General features: G+C 31.2%; 1 protein-coding gene across 7 annotated transcripts in view; it reads left to right on the top strand.

The window, feature by feature from the left end:
• The window catches only part of LOC126723810 (serine carboxypeptidase-like 40), a 46440-nt gene extending 29158 nt beyond the window's left edge, over nt 1-17282 (top strand). Inside the window, exons 1-8 of one of the 7 annotated variants that reach the window (XM_050427615.1) lie at nt 2083-2228; nt 7321-7497; nt 13023-13130; nt 13261-13535; nt 14856-15116; nt 15593-15804; nt 16729-16837; nt 16957-17282. In XM_050427615.1, the coding sequence (XP_050283572.1) occupies nt 13055-13130; nt 13261-13535; nt 14856-15116; nt 15593-15804; nt 16729-16837; nt 16957-17115 (1092 nt within the window). In that variant the 5' untranslated portion in view covers nt 2083-2228; nt 7321-7497; nt 13023-13054 and the 3' untranslated portion in view covers nt 17116-17282. Of the gene's footprint in view, nt 1-1770; nt 2229-7107; nt 7498-13022; nt 13131-13260; nt 13536-14855; nt 15117-15592; nt 15805-16728; nt 16838-16956 lie in introns of those variants that run through there. The other 6 variants (XM_050427612.1, XM_050427609.1, XM_050427614.1 and 3 more) reach the window with 6 other exon arrangements.
• Nucleotides 17283-20544: the final 3262 nt, after the last annotated feature.

Raw genomic sequence — 20544 nt, 5'->3', positions numbered from 1 at the left:
TGTAAAGTTTCAGATGGTTGAATAAAAAATCTGGAATTCAATCCCTGCCTACACCAAAAACCGATTGGGATCTTAATTTGATGATAAAAAATTATTATCCTCATTTCACACGCTATAAGTACATTAAAATTATTAGCATAACTTCTCTAAATAGAAACCTATTATTAAAGTTTAATGAAGTTAAATACACACATATATATTATATCTAAAAATTTTCATTATTTATATTTAAATTAATTTAATTATCTATCATATATATGTATATATACATACAATAAAAGTTAGGTTTTATATATATGTCATACTTGCATGATGTGACTTAATATAAATGATACACATATATACTATATTAAAATAACATAGTTTGCTCTAAGTTAAAATTTTCAGCCAAAGTTTCGAGAAATTTGAAGTAATACTTCGATTACAACTAAATTATTAAAAATTTCAAAGAAATTTTAGAAGAATTCTTTTTCTTTATTTTATGGTTATTTATTTATATGGATAATTTATTATTATTTTCATTTTTTTTTAAAGAAAAAGACAATGTATTTAAAAATTAAGAAACATCGGTTAAATTAGCTTGGAGTACAGAAAAATATTGGGGTGGAACATCCTTCATCCAAACTAAAAAACCTAACACATTAACAACGAATTGAGCCAAACAATGAGCTACCTTACCGAGAGTAATGCAATTGAGTAAAAAAATTAGACTTATACCGAACATTATCCAAAAGCAAACCACAGGGATACAGATCAACACAACCATTTTTCAGGACTTGAATCAACATCAGGTATCACCTTCCAAAACAGCATGTGTAATTCCTAACTCAGCAACAAACTCCAAAGCCCGTGCAGCAGCTAAGCCCATGCCTTCTCTCTTATTATTTTTATATTGATAATGATATTACACAATGTATACTTTTGTCACGTAACTAGAAGTATTTTTTTTCTTTGATATTTCTATTTATTTTATTGTTCATTTTTAATTATATTATTGAAATATTTAATTCAATTTAAATATGATTTTAATTAATTTATGCATGCACCATTTGACCATATCAAATTATTAGCACAATTTGCTCTAAGTGAAATATATTGTCAAAGTTTCATGAAGTCAAAAAAATATTGTTTCGATTAAGATTCTAGTTTTAATTTTTTTAAGGTTTAAAAATAATTTTTATTTAATTTAAATAATTTAATATTATGCCATAGCTTTTATTAAAAGAAAATTAATTTATGCTTGCAACATTTCACGTAATTTTTATTAAAATTACTAATAAGTATATTTTATTCTAAATGAAATTATTACAGAAGTTTTAAGAATTTTAAAAGAAAATTTATTATTTAAAAAATCTAAATTTTTTGGTTGTGATAAAACTTGGTCGCACATGATGTGCTTTCACCCATAATTAAACTTATTTTTATTTTTCTAAAATTTTCTATTTATTTTTTTCTATTTCAATTGTATTAAATAAATATATTCTTTAATTTATATCTAATTTGAACCCTAATTATCCTTTTATACTCTTCATAAAAGGATAGTAGAAAATTCTTACCCACGATTAATTATAATATTAGTATTAGTATATTATACCATTATTGGTAGTACATTATAATAAAACATATTCAACTAACCTTTTAGTTTTTGTTTTTTCTTCCAAGTCATCTTTGACTAATGACTAACATCTAGAATGAGAATGATAGTTTTAGCTCATCCTAAAAGTTGAAACGTACACATTTGGAATCATATAAGCAACTATAGCTTAAAAAAGATCCAAAGCCATTATCTTTTTCCTTTCATCTCTTCCTTTCATATTTGTGTCTCGTGTATAAGTGGAGAGAAACAAACACAATGGAAAGTAAACCTTTTTGTTGGATTCTTCTATCCTTGCTCATTCTTTCATTCTGTGTGTCTCAAACTCATGAAAAAATGCAAGGATCACAAAATCTAGTCTATCTTCACAATTCCACATTGAAGAAAAGTTTTGGCTTCGACACGAGTTTTTTTGAGGCAATTGACAATTTCAATGAAACTAGTGTTCACCCTCAGGAGGGGTTGAAGGAGAAAGATAGGATTGAGAGATTGCCTGGACAAACCCAAGTGAATTTCTCTCAATATGGTGGCTATGTCACAGTGGATAAATCAGCAGGTCGCGCACTTTATTATTATTTTGTTGAAGCTCAACATTCTAAGGATTCATTTCCTCTTCTTCTTTGGCTTAATGGAGGTATTCAGTTCTACACATGTATATGCATGTTATTTTGTCTGAAGTAATTACTTTTTTTCTTTTTGTTTTTCGTTTTGTTCTTTCTTTCTGTTTTTAGTGCCTTTTCTTTTTATTAATTTGTTTCCTTTTAATTTTTAGAGATAGAAAGGGAGGGATGACTGATAAGGAAAAAAAAAATGAAAGTATATATTTTATTTTTTACTGGTGTGTTGCCCTTCCTCATAAAAAGCATTGCTATCCCCCAAGAAACTTGTACTTTGAACTATAGTCAATTGTTCCTAAAAAAGCCTATAACTAACATGGTTTTTAAACCCGAATTCTTCAAAGCACCAAAAAAGAGAGAGGTTTCGAACTGTGATGATGTTATAATTAATTTAGTAATTATTCAAAAGATAAATAAATATATTAAATTAGTAAAAATTGAAAAATTAACTAAAATAATCCAAATAAATATAAAGAACTATATTTCAAATAATTCTTCTATGTCATAAGTTTTATAATGTAAATAAAAATATTAAATTCTAAGCAAATGTAATTATGCAAATAAAAAATATTAAATTCTAATCATAATACAATCTAATATTTTCCCTTTTATGCCCGTTTGAATAGTTAACCATTTGTGAATTTTAAAGAAAAAAAAATACAAGAGTAGGTGGGTAGACATTGGTTTGTCCGCCAATAAAAAATGGGTTTAATAAAAATCAAGTTCCCAACAAATTTAGGGAGTGCTTGACAGCAAGCATAAGTGGGTAACAATTAGGAGTGTCAAATGAGGGGTTTGGGGTGGACATAATTGAGTTGGGTATATAAAACTCATTTATCCATTAAAACCCATTTAACTAATTACTTTCAACCCAAATTCAAACCAACTCAATTATTATGAGTAAACCCCAACTCACCCAATTATCAAAATTACCAAAATGCCACTAAAGTAAAAATGACCAAAATACTCTAAAATTTTCAAAAATGACCAAAATACCATAATAGGAACGAATTTGAGAAATTAGAAACTAACAAAAAAAATTCCATATTAGAGAAATAAAACAAAAAAAAATTGAAAATGATCAGGAGTTTAAAAAATTTCCGAGTTTTTCTTGCATTTTCTTGGTTGCCAAACACAGCAACCAAAAAAATTCTTCGTGGAGTTTAACCTAGAAAAATCCAAACCCATAATTAGTTTGTTAAGGCCTTTAACCAAACCTAGACTAAAAATCCCTTAACCATAAAAAAAATAAAAAAAATCCCAAAACCCTTCGACCCCGAGCTGCATCCCGGACCCTTGGTAAAAGAAGACCAACTTGTTCGGATCATTCTGATCAGCCAAAAACATCGTCATTTTCTGAATTATGTTGTGCATCACGTCGAAAACGCTAAAGAAGTAGACGAAAACCGAGCCGGCGAGCCAGTGCTTCAAATTGTGAAGTAAGGTCCCGCCTTTCACGATCTTCTTGATCGCGAAGGGGATCCAAATCGGGGTCGCGACCATGATGAAGCCCAATTGCCTGGTGGAGAGGAATGGAGGCCGGTGAATCGGGTCGACGACGAGCTTGGTCTTGGCTTGGACGAAATCGGCCATCGACTCGGTGAGCCACGAGAAATCGCCCTGGTCCATCTACTTTGATTTTTTTTCCCGGGGGGGGGGGGGTGGGGGGCGGGTGAAGGGCTGGGTTGATATATTGTTTTTGGGTTAAATGGGGTTCAAGGGGTTTTTAGTTAAAACCCAATAATCATTGGATCTAATTGGGTTGATGCCTATTTAACCCAATTAATAATTGGGTGGACAAATGGGTTTGGGCTTACTTTGCCACCCCTAGTAACAATAAAGCAAGCCTTTTGTGGTTGAGAGTAAAGCAAGGTAGTACATCGTCTACAAAGAACTGAAGAAGAAGGCTCTAGAGGCAAGAATGCAAATACATAGCATCCACAAAACGCAGAGAGAGAGAGAGAGAGAGAGAGAGAGAGAGAGAGAGAGAGAGAGGAACGAAGATGGCATGTGATCTTAAGTTTGATAGTCTCACGGTGGGTGGTTGAAGTTGAAGGCTTGAAGCTTCAACAATGGCTATAAGTAACAAAAAAGAAAAAGAAAACTCAAACGATCTGACCTGTGAGAACTGCTTAAGGTTTTCAAACCCAGGAGGTTCAATGGCGGTTCTCACGATTCACAGAATTTCTTGTAATAGCCGGTTATTAAGGTTAAAAGAACCACTTTAATGAATGGTTTTCAGTTAATCTGGTCGGACCGTACGACTCGGTTCGGGTTTCAAAACCATGATAACTAACACTTAAATGTCAATTGGTGTTTTGATCTAATGATAAATAACTATCATTAAAAACAGACACCATAAGTTAAATTTCTCTCTCTCTCAAAAAAAAAAAAAAAAAAAACTACATACATATAATACATAAAAAAAGAAGAAGAAGTCTTGTTATGGAATTATTAATTTACTATAGTATTTGTATTTTAATGTTAAAGTAACTTGCTTACCATTTAAATTGAAAATAAAAATGTAAAAAATAAATAGGTTAAAATGCAAAACCTACCATTTATGCATCACTAAAATTCATTTTAGTCCTCTAAATTTATTAAATCAAGGCTTTTTCATCAACTTTTGATATATGTTATTGTTAATTTTTCAATTTTTAAAATTTTCTTCAATATTTTTAAATTAAAAAAGTTCAATTAATGATTGGAAAATATTTTCTAATTTTTTATTTTCAAAAAAAATTTAACAAAAGTTGTCAGGAATGTCTAATTAAATAAATCTAAAACTTAAAGGACTGTAATAAAAGAAAATACAGGACTAAAATAAATTCTAAAGAAACTTAAAAATAAATTTTGCATTTTAACCAAATAAATAATATAACTCGATATTATATTTGTTAACAAAGTAGAAATGTTATCTACATCTATAGTATCTGCCACCTTTTTTTTTTTTTTTTTTTTTTGAGAGAGAGTTTCAACTTATGGTGTCCGCTCCTGATGATTACTCTTTATTATCAGACTAAGACACCAATCAATTTTAGGTGTAAGCGGAGATTGAACTTCAGATCTCTTATACAACGATCAGAAATTTTACCAATTGAGCTAACTGGAACCCACTGCCACCTTTTTTTTTTTTTTGATATTATAGTATTTATAGTAAGAAAGTGAAATTCATATCATACCAGCCAGTTCGGCCAGAAAAATTCGTACCGATTACTAAACTGGTACCGAAAACGTCTTAAAACGCCTTCAATTTCTTCTTCGTCGCTGCATTATTTTTCTCCTCTCCTTTTTGTCAACGTCAACAACTCTTTTATTTCATTGCCTAGCTATACCCCATGGTTCAAAAAGTAAGTGAAAGTCTACAGTCTACCCACTAAAAAGTTGTGGACAAATCAATGAATTTATGTTGTTTGTCAACCTTCCAGATGGCAAATATTAAGTTACTAATTATAAATTTTGATTTAATTTTTTTTTTTCATTCTCATATTCAAGGTTGTCAAAATCGCGATCCGGATCATAAAATCGCACGATTTTACGATCCCACCTCACCAAAAAGATTAAAATCGTAGCAGGATCGCAAAAATGTTAGGATCGTTTGTAGGATCGTGTGGGATCGTATAGGATCGTAGGATCGTATGGGATCCTACCGATCCTTCCGATCCTACCATTTGGCATTTTTTTTTTTTTTTTTTAAGTGGGATTCATTTGGGTCATTTGGATAAGTCCAGTAAAATAATCCCCGATCCACCTAAAGGTCCAAAACCCATAAACCCAATGAATTGAAGTCCCAAATTTACCCCTCTCCCAAAATAAAATCTCAAAAAAACCTATACTACTTAAGTTAAGTTTTCAAAAACAAAACCTAAATATTTTAGAAACACTAAGCTCCAGCACGCAGCAGCTCTGTCCACGCCTCCACAGTCCCTTGTCAAAAACCCAGCACCTCTCAACCCTCTCAATGGTGAGCCATCGCTGCTTTCAAGCTTTCTTAAGTATTTAGAAACATTTAGAAGCATTCAGCGCCAGCACCTTAGTCCCGCGCCTCCTCAATCCTCTGTTAAAAGCTCCAGCACGCAACAGCTCTGTCCCGCGCCTCCACAGTCCCCTGTCAAAAACCCAGCACCTCTCAACCCTCTCAATGGTGAGCCATCGCTGCTTTCAAGCTTTCTTAAGTATTTAGATGATTATGATGATTACGCCATGGATGTTGATACTAGGAAGGACATAGATGATGAAATGAGATATGACAATGATAGTGACTAGATTAGAAGAACTTTAGAATGTGAATTCTCTTTTGGATTTCATATTTGTAATTAGCTAGTTTAACTTAGATTGAGAATTCTCTTTTTAAATTACATATTGTAAATTTGTAGTTAGCTAGTTTTTATATGCTAACTAGCCTAACTTATTTTGGATTTGGAACTTAGAATTTGGAAAACATTTTCCATATGTGTAGATAATATTTTGGTACTTAGTTGCTAATTAAACATGTACTGAACTTTTTAGATACATTATGTCAAAAGTTAAATATATTTTGTTTCATTAGAATAACATAAGAACAATGTAGTGCGTGCAAATTACATTTTATGATGCAAATTTTTTTTTTTAATGGATGGATTCATATTTTAAGTGATTATATAACATACAAAGTCACTATCAATAGGATTTTTGCTTAAAATCTGAAAATAGGTAGGATCTTACGATCCACGATTCGATCCTACGATTCACGATCCTACCTACCTCCCACGATCCTACGTAGGATCCCGATTTTGACAACCTTGCTCATATTAGTAGTTAATATATATTTATATTGAGTTTTAACACTTGGCTGAAACTGAACATATCTTTTTCCTTTAATCTCTTCCTTATATTTGTGTCTCGTACGTGTCTAAGTGGAGAGAAACAAACACAATGGAAAGTTAACCTTTTTGTTGGACTCTTCTATCCTTGCTCATTCTTTCATGCTTTGTGTCTCAAACTCATGAAAAAATGCAAGAAAAAACTCTAGCCTATCTTCACAATTTCACATTGAAGAAAAGTTCTGGCTTCGACACGAGTTTTTGTGAGGCAATTGTCAATTTCAATGAAACTAATGTTCATCCTCAGGAGGGGTTGATGGAGAAAGATAGGATTGAGAGATTGCCTGGACAAACCCAAGTGAATTTCTCTCAATATGGTGGCTATGTCACAGTGGATAAATCAACTGTCGTGCACTTTACTATTATTTTGTTGAAGCTCAACATTCTAAGGATTCATTGCCTCTTCTTCTTTGGCTTAATGGAGGTATTCAGTACTATACTTGATCCTATCTCAGTCTCCAGTTAATGCCACTATAATAGAGAGGAAACACATGTATAAATACCTTTTTCTTTTTCTTTTTCGTTTTGTTCTTTGTTTATGTGTTTAGTGCCTTTTCTTTTTATTAATTTGTTTCCCTTTAAGTTTTAGAGATAGACAGGGAGGGATAACCGATAAGGAAACAAAGAAAAAAGAAAGTATAAATTTTATTTTTAACTAGTTTTTTTGCCCATCCTCACATAAACAAGGCCGCGATAGCTTTGGTCTAGGGGGTGTCTAGGGGGTTGAACCCTTAGACCAAAGCTAACGCTGCCCTTAAATAAATAAATTAAAAAAAAAATGAACGTCTTGAGTCCCTAAATCTTCTTCTTCTTTTTTTTTTTTTTAATTTTTTTTTTTAGTTCAAAACCAACTTAAATAAACTTAAATATGATCCCTTTAACAATTTAATCTTGCAAATAAAGTTTCTGATCGAATCTGCATGTAGATTGGCTGAATTTGAATGTATTTTTTATTTGTTATTTGTTAAGTGGAGATTGAGGTATAGGCTAGTCAGTCAATCAGTAGTTAGTAAATATTAACATTAAAAAACAATTAAACAATTAGATAAGGGATGATTCTAAAAAAACTAATAATAAAAATTAGACAAGGGGCATAGGACAAGGGAGTGATTGAGTGAAGACAAAAACAAATGTTAACACAACAAAAATTTTCTTAACAAAATTACAAAGACTAAGAGTTGTCAAAGTTAAGCTGAATTGTTAAATAAAGTTACAATTAATTTATACTTTTGATCGAATCTGTGAGTGGAGTGGTTGAATTTGAATGTGTTTTTAGTTTGTTATTTGTTAAGTGGGGATTAGGGAATGGGACAGTTAGTTAATTAGTAGTTAGAATACGTTAACACTAAAAAACAATTAAAAAATTAGAAAATGAATGATTCTAAGGAAAAAAAAAATTAGACAAGGGGCGTGGGATAGGGGAGTGATTAGTGAAGACGAAAACAAAAGTTAACACAACAAAAATTTTCTTAATAGAATTACAAAGACCAGTAGTTGTCAAAGTTGAGTTGAATTGTTAAATAAAGTTACAATTAATTTATACTATTGATTGAATCTGAGAGTGGAGTGGCTAAATTTGAATGTGTTTTTAATTTGTTATTTGTTAGGTGAAGATTAGGGCATGGAGAAATCAGTCAATCAACAGTTATGAAATGTTAACACTAAAAGAGAATTAAACAATTAAACAATGGATGATTCTTAAAAAAATTTAATAAAAAAAATAGACAAGGGACATAGGACAAGGGAGTCATTGAGCGAAGACAAAAACAAATGTTAACACAACAAAAAATTTCTTAATATAATTTCAAAGGCCAATAGTTGTCAAAGTTGAGTTGACTTGTTGAATAACATTACAACTAATTTATACTTTTGATCGGATCAACAAGTTGAGTGGCTAAATTTGAATGTGTTTTTAATTTGTTATTTGTTAAGTGAGGATTGGAGTATGGGCCAGTAAGTTAATTAGTAGTTAGTAAATGTTAACAGTAAATGACAATTATATAATTAGGTTATATGGGTTGGGCCAGTAGGTGCGGTTCATTCGGTTATATGGGTTGGACTTTTAAAAATTACTATTCTAAGTTTTGGGCCTTTGGCCTTTAAAAAATAGCATTATGATCCCATTTTGACTTCTTTTTAACTGAGCCTTTCTTTATCAAGTTTCAACCACAAGAACACAAATCTCAACCTATCACAAGACTCACAACATTCCAAATCAAATACACAATTATAGAGTATCAAGTCTCAACTATAATATGACTTAACTCTCAACCTGTCAAATTAAATATGTGTTTATTAAACACATTAACACATATTAATAAATCTAAACCTGTGACAACATTCCAAATCAAACACACAATTATAAAGTATCAAGTCTCAACCATAACAAGAGAAAATAACCCTTAAAACATAATCAAACAGCATAGAAAAAAAAATCAAACATTAGTGAACTCAAAATAATATTTTAAATAGTATGAGAAAATGCCCAGGAACTCTTTAAGCCTTTGAGATTTAGTCCTTTACTAGGTTGAAGCTGAATCTCTTAAATTACCCCTGAAATTACAAGAAAATAACCCAATAAAAACAAAAATTAGAATCAACAAGAAACATTTAGTGAACTCAAAATAAAACCAAAAAAATTAGGGGTTAGGGTTACCAAAAACAGAACTACATAGTGGCAGAGCCACGGTGGAGAACGGAGATGAGAAGGAGACTGACTGAGGGCAAAAGATTAGAGAAAAATGGTTAGGTGGGAGCCTAAGAATCTGAGATTGAGAGGGAAACTTTAATATTTGTTTGGCGGGATTAGGGTTTGGAAGAAAATGAAGGTGAGTAGGTGACTGAGCTAAGTGATTGAGTGAGTTGAGTATGAGAGCAAAAGTCTAAAAAAGAGAGAAAGAGACAGGTTAGACAACGCAGTCTCAAGGTACTGGCTACGTGTGTGGCTGAGAGTAAATAAGAAAGAAAAAAATTCTTACACACAGTGACTTTAAGTCTTTAACATTAACCAAACAGCATTGTTTTTCTTTTTTTCTTTTTTTTTAAATGCAAGACAACTATTCAGACTTTAGGACTGACACACGCTAACACTTTTTATTTATTGATGATAGGCACACTAATGGTTTTTTTTTTTTTTTTTTTTTTGACTTCGCACGAGGGTGAGAAAAGAGTCCTCATCAAAGAAAAAAAAGAAGAAACTGAGAGAACAGAGCACGGCGTGCTCTGTTTAAACTGAGAAACTAAGAGCACGACGTGCTCACTACTCAACACGCCATATATATATTTTTTTAAAAAATTATATAGATATTAAACATACTCAGTGCGGTTCGGTTCTCGGTGGTGTGCACATCTCAGCGCCAATGGCTGCATCGGTCCAACATCGATATTGAAGAAATGCCGTCGACCACCGTGCCGGAAACCTTCGGCAGAGCCTTGAGAGGGGCGGATCGGTGCGGTCAAACCGGTTTCAGTCGGTGCCAGTAAATAACAAATAGGCCTAGATTGATTTAAAGATAAAAAGAAATGTTAACACAACAAAAATTTTTCTTAATAGAATTACAAAAACCAATAGTTGTCAAAGTTGAGTTGAATTGTTTAATAAAGTTACAATTAATTTATACTTTTGATTGAATCTGTGTGTGGAGTGGCTAAATTTGAATATATTTTTATTTTGTTATTTGTTAAAAGGGGATTGAGGCATGGACTAGTCAGTCAATTAGTAGTCATTAAATGTTAACAATAAAAGACAATTAAAAAATTAAACAATGGATGATTCTTAAAATTAAAATAATAATAATAATAATAAGATAAGGGGCATGGGATAGGGGAGTGATTGAGAGAAGACAAAAGCAAAAGTTAACACAACAAAATTTTCTTGATAGAATTACAAAGACCAATAGTTTTCGAAGTTGAGTTGAATTGTTAAATAAAGTTACAATTAATTTATACTTTTGATCAAATATGTGAATGGAGTGGTTGATTTTAATTTTTTTTAATTTGTTATTTATTAAATGGGGATTTGGGCATGGGTCAATTAGTATTTAGTGAGTGTTAACTTTAAAAGACAATTAAACAATTAGATAATAGATGATTCTAAAAATAAAATAAAATAAAAAATTAGCCAAGGGTTGTGGGACAAAGGAGTGATTGAGTAAAGACAAAAAGAAATGTTAACACAACAAAAAATTTCTTAATAGAATTATAAAACCAGTAGTTCATTGTCAAAGTTGGGTTCAATTGTTAAATAAAGGAATTGGATAGAGTAAAGACAAAAACTAATTGATAAAAATATTCTAATTAATAATAATTAAAGTTCACTTTTTTTGAGAAATATTTAAATTTCACTTAACAACAATAATTAATATATTTTTAGCATTTTTATTTTTTTAATATGATATGGAAATCTCACTCTAACTTAATCTAAGTGTATATGTGTGTGAACATCTCTCCTAAAAACTTGAACCTTGGCCCTTGTCCCCCATCCCAAAAAGAACTTGTACGTATAAAGTGATCATCATGCAAAGGGTAAACAATTGTATTCTACTTAAAAACTATAGATTATTTCCAAGATTTAATCTTAGCAATCATAATTAATATGTTCATTATATGAAGAAACAATATACCAAATGAACTTATAATTTATCTTTTATTATCTTCTTAGTACTATGGAAAAATTTGAATAAAATCATGTAGACCACAAAACTCATCTCTTACTCAAGATTCATCTTTTTATTGACCCCTAAGAATAAAAATCTTGGAGCCGCGGTTGCATAAAAAGCATTGCTACCCCCAAAAAGCTTTTACTTTGAACTATAGTCAATTGTTCCTAAAGAAGCCTATAACTAATACTTAAAACTATACCTATATATATATATATATATATATATGTGTGTGTGTGTATACTTGGATTGTTTAACCTTATTACTTAACCAAGTTGATACTTATGTTTATTATTTAGATTTAGGTTAAACACATACAATCATATTACTTAGTGCAGACAAGTAAAGAAGGCAAGTAATATGATGACCTAGGAAAAGTAATGAAACCAATAGTTTCATGGTAAAAAATCTAGGGAGAATTTAACCTAATCTATCATCAAGGCAACAAATTCACTCTAATAGAATGAAAGTTTTACAATAGATTTTTCCCTAAATCTAAAGCTATCTCTTGTAATACTTACTCACACAATCATGTGCAGCTCTGAATCCACAAATTCTTCTATTTGAATTTGTCGCAAACAAACATCCACATTTGTGACTCTGAGATCCCATTCAAAACTTTAAATCATTAGCTATGTATGATCTTGTAGTAGCGACTTTAGATCTACTGGTTCTAATAATGTGTAGATGGAATTTTGGTAGTGACTTTGAAATAGGAAGGCATAGTACCTTTAAGATCTCAAAAGAGCGCCTCTAAAGTTATAATAAAACGTGCTTTAGGGTTTTCTTTAAATACTAAAAGAATTAAATCTGAAACCTTAATCACTTAACAGGCTTAATGAGCTGTTGGGCCGAAATTAAAGTTTGTAGATCCGTGTCTCAATCTGTCGAGTCTTCTTCTCGATTGGTTGAACTTGGCATGTTTCGAATTTCTGAACCTGCAATTTCCCTTTTTTTTGTATTCTAACTTGCAGTACCTTGAGCATTGTCTAATATTCCTATTGACTTAGGAATCTATATTTAGACAAATTTGTGCTCACGGTTTGCCAATTGTTCTAAACTTTTAGAACCTAACAGGTATTATTAATTACTCTAGCATTTATATTTTGATGTTAAAGGCACTGGCATATATACCATTTAAATAGAAAATAAAAGTGCAAAATTTAAATACTATAACTCGATATTATATTTGTCAACAGAGAAGAAATGTGATCTACATCTTAAGTATCTGCCACCTAGTTATAATATGGTCTTATTTGATGATTATTTTTCTTGCTTAATTTCTCCATAGGTCCTGGTTGTTCATCTCTTGCTTATGGAGCAATGCAAGAGCTCGGACCATTTCGTGTGCACAGTGATGGCAAAACACTATACGACAACAAATTTTCATGGAATAATGGTATAGCTATATATCTCATAACATTTATTTTATGGTTATTATTTTTTTTCCAAAATTTAATAATGTAATTCTCATTATTTTCCAAAAACAGATTTTCGATGTTTATTTATTTGAATTTCTTTTCGATCAGCCGCAAATGTTTTGTTCCTTGAATCTCCTGCCGGGGTAGGTTTTTCATATTCCAACACAACATTGGATTATAGTACGAATGGGGATAGAAGAACTGCAGGAGATAATTATGTGTTTTTGTTGAATTGGCTGAAAAGATTTCCTGAGTACAAGAATCGTGATTTTTATGTTGCTGGGGAAAGCTATGCCGGGCATTATGTTCCTCAACTTGCTCATACCATTCTCTTCCATAATAAGAAAGCTAACAAGACCATTATCAACCTCAAAGGAATCATTGTATCTCTCTCTCTCTCTCTCAAAACACACACATACAATTGTAAATTAGATAATAGTCTATGAGTAGATGTCACACTACAAGTGTTTATATATCTTTAAGCTTTTCGAAATGAAGAATTTACTGAAGATGTTACACTACTTGTTAGTCTTTCCATTCTCAAAAATTATCATGATGGTGAAGGAAGACATCCTTAATTAGGACATTAGACTGTAATTAACAACATACTTCGTTTTGGTGATCACATGACTTATAAACTTTAAAATGATTTACAAGGTGAATTGACATTCTAGAGTACAATTAGTTATTGAAAATCTGTTTGGTAGAAGTTTATATAAACAAAAAACAGTTCATAAATTTTGTTTGGTTCGTAAGTTTCTTTTTTCAATTTTAAAATCTGATATTCACTATTCAAGATCATTGAGATGTTTAAACCCCAAATTGTTTTTTAAACCAATTTGTAAAATACAGCGGACTGCAGATATATTCACACATATAGATATAATGAGTATTTTATTATTATTATTATTATTTTTTGGGTTGTTGATAATTCAATAGTTACAATAAGGTAGAAGAGATCTGAACCTAAAATGTTTTCATTAGAAACACCAAACATTTAGAATGTACCAATTAGTTAAGTTATAAGGTTTTTAATAATAAAATAAGAGAATATTGATATCTTTTTTAAAAAAAAAGTAAAATGTTGATATGCTAGACTGACTAATCATAGGAATAAGGATATTCTCATTACACGTGTAGAGATAAGAGATTTAAATCATTTTGACTCCATGATTTCTTAAGTTACAGCTTTTACCATTTGTAAAAGAAATTTCTTAAAAAAGTTATAAGATATAAATACTATCAAATGAAAATTATAGATGATTTTATTATACAAATTAAAGGTCAAAATATGTGGGCGACTGGTGTTTAATTTACACAGAAGTATCCATGATTCAAATTCTCCCAACTATTGAATTGTTTAAAAAAAAAAAAGATTAAAAATTAATTTGAAAAAAGAAAAGTAATAATGGTGAAGCAACAAGGAGATGAAGGTAAAGGTAGGGTTCTCGGTTCAAGAGGCTCAAGTTTGAAATGGTTGTAGAGCAAGTGACATAATTCTAAAACTGCTTGTATATAGTAAGTATTATAATTTTAAAATTAGTTTATTGGTTAGCCTAGAATTATTTTGAAGCTTAACTGGTTAACATCTTTGACATTTCTAATAGATAGAAACATGTATTTAAAGTTCAAATCTTCCTTCCATCGTAATTATAGAATTACAAAACAAATATCTTTTTAATGTTTTCGTTTTCATAATGCAGATTGGAAATGCAGTGATCAACGATGAAACAGATACGCAAGGAATGCTTGATTACCTTGAGACCCATGCAATCGTTTCAGACCGAGATGTGTATCAATTACAAAAATATTGCAACTTCTCATCCAATGCCTCCACTCAGTCTCATGAGTGCATTGCGGCCAGTGAAGCAGCGTCGAAGGATATTTCCTACATCAATATCTATAACATTTATGCTCCCTTGTGCTCCTCTTCCAATCTCACAGCTCAGCCCAAGAAAACATCTGTAAGATGATAAATTGTTCTAGTGAGTTTGAAACGAGAAAGAACAGAACAAGAGGGAAACTATGCAAGTGGTTAGGAAATTAAGGAATCCAAGTTCTTAAAAAGTTTTGTAATTTTTTTTTTTTTTTTTTAATTTCCTTCATTGCATACATGCTTCTAATTAAGATCCAATGGTGCTTAAATTTTTAACAAACAAATGTGCTTTTAGCTTTAGAAGTTGTTGCACGCATCATTCATGTTGCATTAGTCTAAAAACATTGGGTGTGTTTGTATAAGTTTGTGAAACGGCGCTTTGGGTTTAAAATGAACATTTATAAAAAGTTATGAGAGTTGAAATTGCATAACAATGTTTTGAGTTTTAAAAATGCATTTTTAACACACTCATTATTTAAAAGAGATGTCATTTATAATATATCATATTATGACTTTTTGCTCCTAAAAATGTAATTTACATTGTTCTGTTATTTTGTGGTGCAGATATTTAAATTTGATCCATGCAGCGAGTACTATGTATATGCTTATATGAATAGGCCTGAAGTTCAAGAAGCCCTACATGCCAATGTTACTAGACTCACACATGACTGGGAACCATGTAGTAATGTCATACAAAAATGGGTTGATAGTCCATCAACCATCATTCCCCATTTGCAGGAGCTCATGGCCAATGGCCTTCGAGTGTGGATTTTCAGGTAAAAGTATTATTGTCATATCTTTCGTTGTTCTATATTGACACAATTAGGAATTAACCTTTATTTTTTGTTGTTGTTACTCTCTCTAATTAATTTAGACATGTTTCCGATTCAATACTCTTTTTTTTTTTTTAAAGACATTTAACTTGTATTTTCAATTTTGTCATTCTTTATGTCCACCAAAATGAAGTCGTATTGGAAAGCGAAAAAATTATTGAAACTGATGATGATGTTTGATGGAATTAGACAAAATGACCAAATGAAAAACAAATTAATGTTAAATGTTTGGAGAAAAAAAAACTTGAAGAACTGAAGTGAAAACGGGCCAAAGTTAGATCATTGTAATTTGTAATTTAGCATTATTGTTATTATTGCTAATTGATTTATAAATAATTACATAGTTCATCTTTGCTGAGATCAATACTCTGCATTAATGGAAAAAATTTAAATCTTTCATTATCTAGCTCCTTCTAAAGGAGGGAGCAAAGATCGAGATTTAAGTTTTTAGATGAAACTTCACACATATAAATTTAGAGTAGGTTACAGTAGAATTTTTATTTCAGATAAAAAAAAAAAAATTTGAAACTGATAGGTCTTAATTACTATTACTTGGGGTTTAATTGGTTATAAAATAGTTACGGACCACAAACTACAATATATAGAGGTAATCAAATCCCAAATACAGGTCATCTTAACTTCAAAATCACGAGTTTTGAAGAGTTACCCTTAATTTCTAGGATGTCTCAGTGCTTACCACACGTTAACATGTGAAATGCAAAGAAGTTATTGATTATTTCACTGACTTTTTACCTCTTGTTTAAGACTTGTGGATCATATCTTGGCATCCTTATATATTCTAATCAATATATGATAATCAAAGTATATATACAAATCTCAAATGAGTCTTTATTGGATGAAATTCAGTGGTGATATTGATGGAAGGGTTCCTGTTACATCAACAAAATACTCTATAAACAAAATGAAGCTTCCTATAAAGACTGCATGGCATCCTTGGTTCCTCACTAAAGATCAGGTATTGCATAGTTCTGTTTATCTTGAAAATTTCACTACATGTTTTTGCTTCAAAAAGCTCAAAATATTCTAACATCCTTGATTCAACAGTGAAGATAACTTTTTTTGTTGTTTTCACAGGTTGGTGGCTATACACAAGTGTATGAGGGAGACCTAACATTTGCGACAGTAAGAGAAGCAGGACATCAAGTGCCGAGCTACCAGCCCGCGAGAGCATTTTCTTTGATCAAGCACTTCCTTGAAGGCAAACCACTTCCTGATATTAGCAGACATAATTAATTTCATTTTTATCTACATTTCATAAGTCTACATAGGCTCTAGCTAAGTTGGTTCCTTTGCCTTTGTAGTTTCAACTATGTTTCTTTTGATTATCTGCTTTTACCTAATAAAAAGTTAATAGCATGTTTCTATGTTGAGCAAAAGCCCAACTTGTTTTTACTTTTCAATTATTTAATATGTGGTCCACTTTTGTTCCAACAATTATATCACTGTTAGGGTTCATAAATGTGTTGGTGAACCCTGGTGTAGAACATATCAAAATTAGGTTGTATTAATTAAACTGTTTTAGGGTTGAGTCTGGGCTAGAAGCTACTCAAAGACGACAAAGGTTGGATTTGTTCAAAAATGATGAGTTGGTGATCTTTTACTTATATATTTTATCTTATATATAAATAATTTACGAGTGAAACTTGTTGTTTCATTGTAAAATAAATATTTGAGGGTTTAAAATTGACAAAAATTGGACTCAATTCAAATTTGAAATGAGTGAGATGTGATCATTTGAAGTTGCTACAATTTTGCTATCTCTGAGTGTTTAATTAACCAAAAATTAATTCACTTGGCTGGAAATTGTTTAAACAATAAATTCACTTGATGTGATACTTTATTTAACCAATATTTTTCTCTATATAAACCAATTATTGTTACAAATAGAGGGTGAAAGGCTCACATACAAGAGTAAATCTAAAAGCCAAACTTTCTTGAACTTAAAAGAGTTCTAAATTCCTCTCCACAGTGTTTCTCATTATTAAGGGACTGGATTGTCTTTCTTTTCTTCCATTGCGACCTGTCGTTTCTAGAATTGGGTGTGGGTCCTATTGTTGCCTTTGTTTCTGTGGGAGCTCTTTGGCGCTGCCACTGATTTCTAGGACAAAAGAGAAAGAAGCACAATGACCATGAAAGTGATTTTTGTTTTTTTACTTTAACCGTTTAATCATTCATGTATCAAACTAACAAACGACATGTCCATGTTGGCCATGGTACAATTTTTTTTTTTTTTTTTTTTTTGGTGCAATATTTAATTTTCTAATAATTTTTTTAAACATGCATCTAGTGAACAACCTAGCATTTATCTACAATAGCATATCATATGGCATTTTATAGACATATCAACTCGTTGCATCATTATCAACGTTGACGTATGTATCTCATCATGTCCTAAAATTCATCTAAATAGACATATCATCATCTCATCCACAATCATAATCTAACATTCATCTACGCATGGTACACCTCCTACCCTTCGTCTAGCCATTTCATTCTTTATCTCATGGAATAAGATATTAAATGGCATCATGTAGCATAAGGGCAGCAAGCATATCATTACAACATTCAAGGGCCGTAGGCATGGAGTATCAATCATGTTCATCATCCAAGCATTGCACATAACAAGGCATCATATGTTCATCAAGCACATCACATTCATTGCATATATGCATGTCCATGTCATAATGCATGACTTACATTCACTTATCTCACTGTTTCACAACACCACAACACCTATACATTAATGTATGTCCATGTTCAAACGTATGTTCAATTGTTCACACAAGTATATTAACCCTAGTTCTTAATCTAATAATCAAAGCATGTAAAATGTGTTATGCTACTACATACTAACCTAAAAAAACATAAACTAAACTATACAGACCTAAAACATGCATTTAAACTAATAAAATAAAAAGAAAGTAAAAGAACAAACAATTCTAGGTTTCTCAGTTAAACATGCATGCACATGTAGAAGCATGCATATGCATGTTCTTGTCCTAGCATGCTTCTAATCTACAAAGCAATAAACCTAAACTATATAGAGGATAATCAAAACAATGGAAACAAGAAAAAAAAAACAATAAAATAAAAGAAATTAGGTTAGACCCTTACCTCAAGCACGAGCTCTTGAGGCTTGATTTTGACCATTCCCCTCGGTCAATTTACAAAACAAAATACCCAATGAGTTGGTAAGTTTGACTAGAGGGATAAGAACCAAAATAGATCCTAGCCAAGAAACTTTACTTTAGGATGTTTTTTGAAGTAAAAAACCTCTCTTAAATTACTTTTTTTGGAGTGGATTTAGTGTGTTTTGGAAAAAGGACCATGAGGCCTTTCATAGTGTTCAAAGAGGAGGGGTAGGGGTAGGGGTCTTCCTAAGTGATGTGGGATTAGCTCTACCACATTTTCCATCAAAAACTTTCCTTACATGACTTTCTAAAACCCTAAAGTGCACGCATGCGCAAGGCTATGTATTCATGCTCGAGGCTATGTATGCATGCTTAGGATTCATGCAAGGTTTTTCTTTTCCAAAACATCTTTCAACTAAAGAGTTCTTTTGGCTAGACCTTAGATCAGCCCTAAATCTTTCTAGTGGTATCGTCATTGGGGAACGACTGAACGAGGGCTCAAGTCATAAGAGATACAAAATGAAGTGTTTATACACTCCAAGGAATCTTATTGGAAAGAATTTTTGTAATTTCAAACAATCTCTCAAACACTCTTTAGGTCACAAGTTGAGTGAGTTAAAAACAAGTTCTTTCAATGTTAAACAATACATGTATGTATATATATATATATATATATATATACACACACTTGTATTTTTTGTATTAAAAATCTGTCCCCTAAGTAACAAATCCTGGCTACACCCTTGTCTTACAGGCTAATAGTTAGGCACTCAATTCTACCTTTCTTAATATTGCAAATGTTAGGTCTCCATCGCCCACTTGTGTACAGCCACCGACCTGTAAGGCTGTAACACCAAGAAAGAACTTAGCTCTCCACTTTAATTAGCCAAGGAAAAATCCATTCCTTGGAGTCATCGTCTTTTGTCTCATACTCATCTTTTCCAATCCTCCTTTGTTTTTATTTCTTTTGTTCAATTAATACCACAACACAGCTGTTCAATTAGTCAAGGACAAAGGATTCGTTTTCTATCAGAAAAGTGTAAGCAGTTATAAACAATTTTTCTTTCTTTCTTTTTTAAATCAGAAAAGTATAGAAAATTATCTATACTATTATTAAGACAATAAAACTCTTTGGCGTCTAGTTTTTGTACTTCCAAAAACAACCTAATACACATTGAAAGTTATTTAGCAATTATAAAGATGGACACGAAAATTTGAAACTATCCATCAAATTCTACTCTCACTAACAACCGCACACACCCACATAATTACCCCTTAAGGTTACAATCCCACTAATACAGCAGTGGAAATTAAGTACTTTTCCAAATTTTATTTTTATTATTCATTATTTATTTCATTTTTAGGAAAAACAATTTCTCTAAAATAAAATGAAAATAAAAAAGCCTCCAACACGCGCAAAAAGAGTAAAATGTGAGAAGATACTATTAACTAACTTTTAGTGTGCATTGAATTATAAACGTGATCTAAAATTTAAGAATTTGAAATATGTTAATGTGTTAATCTATAATTT

Source organism: Quercus robur, chromosome 4 (assembly GCF_932294415.1).
Source record: "Quercus robur chromosome 4, dhQueRobu3.1, whole genome shotgun sequence".
Classification (NCBI taxonomy): domain Eukaryota; kingdom Viridiplantae; phylum Streptophyta; class Magnoliopsida; order Fagales; family Fagaceae; genus Quercus; species Quercus robur.
Note: the sequence above shows the minus strand (reverse complement) of the source record. Positions and strands in the feature narration are given on the sequence as shown.